Source organism: Triticum aestivum, chromosome 2D (assembly GCF_018294505.1).
Source record: "Triticum aestivum cultivar Chinese Spring chromosome 2D, IWGSC CS RefSeq v2.1, whole genome shotgun sequence".
In the NCBI taxonomy this organism is placed as follows: Eukaryota; Viridiplantae; Streptophyta; class Magnoliopsida; order Poales; family Poaceae; genus Triticum; species Triticum aestivum.
This window is the reverse complement of record NC_057799.1, coordinates 536,378,887-536,383,797: the sequence shown is the minus strand read 5'-3', so window position 1 is coordinate 536,383,797 and position 4,911 is coordinate 536,378,887. Positions and strand designations below refer to the sequence as shown.

The 4,911-nt window shown below is 44.5% G+C and overlaps 1 protein-coding gene across 1 annotated transcript; it reads left to right on the top strand.

Moving 5' to 3' along the window:
• The first annotated feature begins 3,090 nt into the window (after positions 1-3,090).
• Positions 3,091-4,165, top strand: LOC123049832 (uncharacterized). Its single transcript, XM_044472698.1, has one exon. It carries the CDS (start codon positions 3,126-3,128, stop codon positions 3,924-3,926), a length of 801 nt encoding a protein of 266 aa, XP_044328633.1. The 5' UTR covers positions 3,091-3,125; the 3' UTR covers positions 3,927-4,165.
• Positions 4,166-4,911: the final 746 nt, after the last annotated feature.

The window sequence follows — 4,911 nt, the reverse complement described above, 5'->3', positions numbered from 1 at the left end:
ACCGTCTATTAATTTTAAATGAGAAGATAAATTGTTCATGAAAAGATTTACATTATTTTTAGGGGAACCCGTTGAAACCCGAGAAGCACAAAATCCGCGACTCTCTAGAAACTATGAAATCTCACAAATGTTTTTCCATGTATATTATAATGTTGTCTATTTGAAAGTGGAGGTAGTGCTTACAATAGTTATCTGTTGAATAATATATGACGTCAATGAATGCACTACAGACAAATTTAAAGTGGTCCCCATCTGGAAAAAAGAAATATGTTGTATACGTCATCAAGTTAGTTTAATTTTCCGGGATGTAGGCCGTGCAAAACTTAGATCGTCGGATTCCTTGTGATGGAACCGGCCCGCCTGAATTCAAGTCCTAAACTTAGCATGTTCGCTCGCATATTTTCAGGATTTATTTCAGGTTCTTTAGCTCTATTCTTTGAGCGGTATGACGTGTCCTCAACTACGAGGTGTCGGTAGATATTTCATCAATCTTAAGATCTGCCGGCTCATTCTTTTAGATGTGCAGATAGAGAGTGTGTATGCATCCATAAGGGTGAATGTGTGTGTGTCTATGTGACGTGTGTGTCTATGTACTGTATTTCTAAAGAAAGAAGATATGTCATGTACAAGTGAACGTACTCTTGTTTCTTTCGGTGGATCTTAGCACACGTCACTATCGCAGTTTCACTGACGGAGGGCGGAGATGCGCGAATCTCTCACACAGGATCAGACTTTAGAAGCTGCACATTTGACTTTTGAAACGAAGAATGGCAATAGCTGCTTTACGAATATTCATCTATGAGCCTGAACTCATCTGCACCTTATGAATAGTAAAATACTAACAAATTCAAAAAATACTAGTTTTTTGCATGGAAGATGTTTCAGTGCGTGAGGTCCGTGTCAAATTTCAGCTCATTTGGACATCTGAGTATCTCTCAGCAAAAAAAAAATTATCCGAACAGTTCATGCAAACATCATCCATGCAAATAAAAAATCAGATTTTTTTAATCATTTCTTAATATTTTTATGATTTTACTGTTTATGGCGGGTGTAGATGAGCTCGGGAGCCAAATCGCCTCTCCCCTTTGTATACAGTTAACTCTAGCTGATTTTTGACATCTCTGTTAAAAATATCTTTTAAAATTAATGCCCAGTCTACTTTATTTTGGACGAATTCATCTTTTACCTTATACTCTCTCATTTTCTTTACTCTGCATATAAGATTTGTTTGAAGTCAAATGATGCAAAGTTTGATCAAATTTATATTAGAAAATTTCAACATCTACAATAAAGTTATATGTATAAATTGATTTCATTATGGATCTAATGGTATTAATTTCGTACTATGAATGTTGATTTTTTTCTACTCCCTCCGATCCATATTACTTGTCGCTTAAACGGATGTATCTATATTTATTTTAGTGTTAGATACATCTATTTGAGCGACAAGTAATATGGATGAGAAGGAGTATAAAGTTGGTCAAACTTTGTGAAGTTTGACTTCAGACAAATTTTATATGTAGACTAAAAAGAAACGGAGAGAATACTTCAATCTTTTTTCCGTGAATTACCTTTAGCAGCTTTTCATCAAGATTACCCCATTTAACTTGCAATTTTTACCCCTTTTAAAGTATTTTAGTTCGCAGATAGTTCCCCTAGCGTTTTTCACTGAACAAACCGTAAATGGAGTTGTGTGCAGTACAATGGACTACCCGGAGTTAAACACGGTAAAGAAGAATGAGATCAAAGTAATGAACATGGAGTTACTTGTGTGGTGAAGAAGGAAATAATCATGCAAAGCCCGTGGGTCATTAACTACTGTGCCTTGCTAACTCATTCGAATTCGACTGGTTCTAGCGTGAAAAAAACACGCCAGAAGAAGCCATATGTACTTAACGACCGTACCCACCTGATAGATCGCTAAATGCGGTAAAAACTAAAACTAGATAGAAAAACAGTTTTGCTAAGTCTCAGTCGACTGAGACTTCATTATGTCTCAGTCGATGCTATCTTACTTTGATTTTGCATGGAGATTCGTAAAAAAAAATTATTTTCAGTTTTTCCTTTTCTTCTTACATACTATATCATTTGACTGAGACTTGGTTAAGTCTCAGTCGACTGAGACCTAGCCACACCCATAGAGAAAATTTAAATGAGGCAATTTGCAATTTTATACTCCAACAAGATTGTCTGACTCCATCAAGGAGGAGTGATGATGGGGGTGCGTTTTTAGCTTGTTCCAGTGCTTGTAGTCGTCACTAGGTGGTATATGGATCCAGTTGTATTTTTTATTATATATTTCTAGTGCTCTTGTACTGTCATGATTGATTGTGAATAGATCAAAAAATTCTCTCTAAAAAAATAGGTTGCCAAAAACTGGAATTCACTCTTTTATCCCCATAGTTGAATAGTATGTTTACCACAATAGCTACTCCCTTCATAAAGAAATATAAAAACGTTTAGATCACTAAATGTGATGATCTAGACGCTCTTATATATCTTTACAGAGGGAGACATGTCATTCTTCTAATTTCTGAACTTGGGTCAGTGAATTTTGGATAAGCTCGTAGGAGTGAAGGGATAAGCTCGCCGGAGGCGAGGAAGAAGCTCGGCAGGCTACCCATCATCTATATTAGGGTGGGGACGGCAGCACGGCCGTGATGCTGGTTCGCCGGAGAAAAAACCGATCATTGCACGGGCTAGAGGGATGGCGGGGGATGATGCCCGCATGACGATGGGAGGTGGTTCCGTGAAGGGCAGAGCAGCGAGGCTGCGCGGGAGCACTGTCGGCCGCGGGTGGTGGTGGCAGGCGGTTCGGCCGGCGGTCTGTACGGCGGTCAAGAGAAGGAGACGAGCTGGAGGAAGAAGGGATACGCTTACCTGTAACTGTAACCACGTTTACAGTTCACGTGCCCATCACATTTACTACTACACATGCGTTCGCATATGAAAATAGGTGCAAGGTCCAAGACGTTGCCAATTTCTATGTGAGATTTAATTGACAAATAAATTCTTAGCACTGCTAGCTCCTACTACTATATATTTAGTGCACTCCTTCGGCAGCTCAGCTACCTCAGTCGCTAACATACGCCTCCGGTGTAGGAGCGGCAGGAGGAGCAGAAGCAATGGGCAGCAAGTCGGAGCAGCGCCTGGACTACGTGCTGGTGCCTCTGGGCCTGGCGGTGATGGTGGGGTACCACCTGTGGCTCCTCCTCCGCATCCGGCGACGCCCGGCCACCACCGTCATCGGTATCAACGCCATCAACCGCCGCATCTGGGTGCGCCACATCATGGAGGACCCCTCGGGGAAGCACGCCGTGCTAGCGGTGCAGACGATGCGCAACGCCATCATGGACTCCTCCGTGCTTGCCTCCGTCGCCATCACCCTCAGCTCCCTCGTCGCAGCTCTCATGGCGAGCGGCGCCGCCCACGGCCTCTTTTCCGGCACCGCCAGCTCCGCCCAGAACAACAGCAAGAACAACATCGTGTTGGGCGCGGCGGGGGAGGCGGCGCTGTCCGTCAAGTTCCTGGACATCCTCGTCTGCTTCCTGGTGGCGTTCCTCCTCAACGTGCAGTCCATCCGGTACTACAGCCACACAGGCGTCCTCGTCAACGTGCCGCTCCAGGCGCACCGCCATCACCGCCCCGGCCTCGCCATCGACTACGTCACCTCCACACTCAACCGCGGCAGCTACTTCTGGTCGCTCGGCGTCCGCGCATTCTACTTTTCATGCCCGGTGTTCCTCTGGCTCTTCGGGCCCATCCCCATGTTCGCCGCATGCGTCGCCATGGTCTGCACGCTCTACTTCCTCGACGTCTACAAGGAGTGGGATAGGGAGGAGGAGGGCGACGGGCTCGTCGCCGAGGATGGCGAAGGTGACCGCGAGGAGGAAGGAGGGACGAAGATGGCTACCAGTTCGGTCTGAGAGACTGAGACCAGCACCCCGGCCAGCGATCTTGACGGTTCAACTTCTCGTTGAATTTAGATCCATGGTTAGGATTGCGGTCAGAAAAATAAATAAACCGATGGCTAGGATTTACCGGTGATGTGTACGGTGTTGCACTAGTAGCAATTACGTGCATGCAAGATTTGTTTTACCAATTCGCATGTATTTGTTCATCGGATTGCCTTATTTTGCATATCGTTAAGATTGGAGTACCTTTATTGTTTTGACTCCTTAGGGCTTTTTTTAGGAAAACTTATGATGTATTCATCAACTGTCAAGATAATACAAAGAACACCTGAAGTAAAAAATACATCCAGATCCGTAGCCCACCTAGCGCGACAACTACAAACACTGAAGCGAGTCAAAAGCACGTCGTCATCATCACCCCTTCCTCGTTGAAGCCAGAAGCCAGGTAAACCTTGTTGTGTTTTGACTCTCTAGTTGATTTTGCTGTGGAAAGATTATACTCGAAAAGTGCACATACTAGTACAGCACATGCAAACGGGTTGAGACCCCATGCAGACACATGGGACTTTGCAACGTCTAGGACTCCGAACCCACTTCAATGTGCACAAACTGAATGTTGTGGGCATCCAGATTTCCGCTACAAAAACTATAGAAAAATTTCATTTGTATTGTAGTATACGTCTCCACGCGTCCTTCGACGATACTTGACGGCACATCAGGACAAGTACATATCAGCGAGAATTTTTATTTCATCTTCACGAAGTCGCCGCCATCTCACCTTGAGCAGGACACAAGCCCTAATAAAACTTAAAGAAATACCTAAAAACGAAGTCCTCCCACCAACGAAGGCCCAGATCCACCGCGCCCCATGGCCCTAAGGCCATAGGAGACGAGGCAGATGCGCAGTGTAGCTGAGGACGGCAGGAACCCTAACCGCCTTTTCCTTGGAGGAGAGACGCGTGCGTCACAATTTTTGTTAGGCCACGGTTTGCGTTAC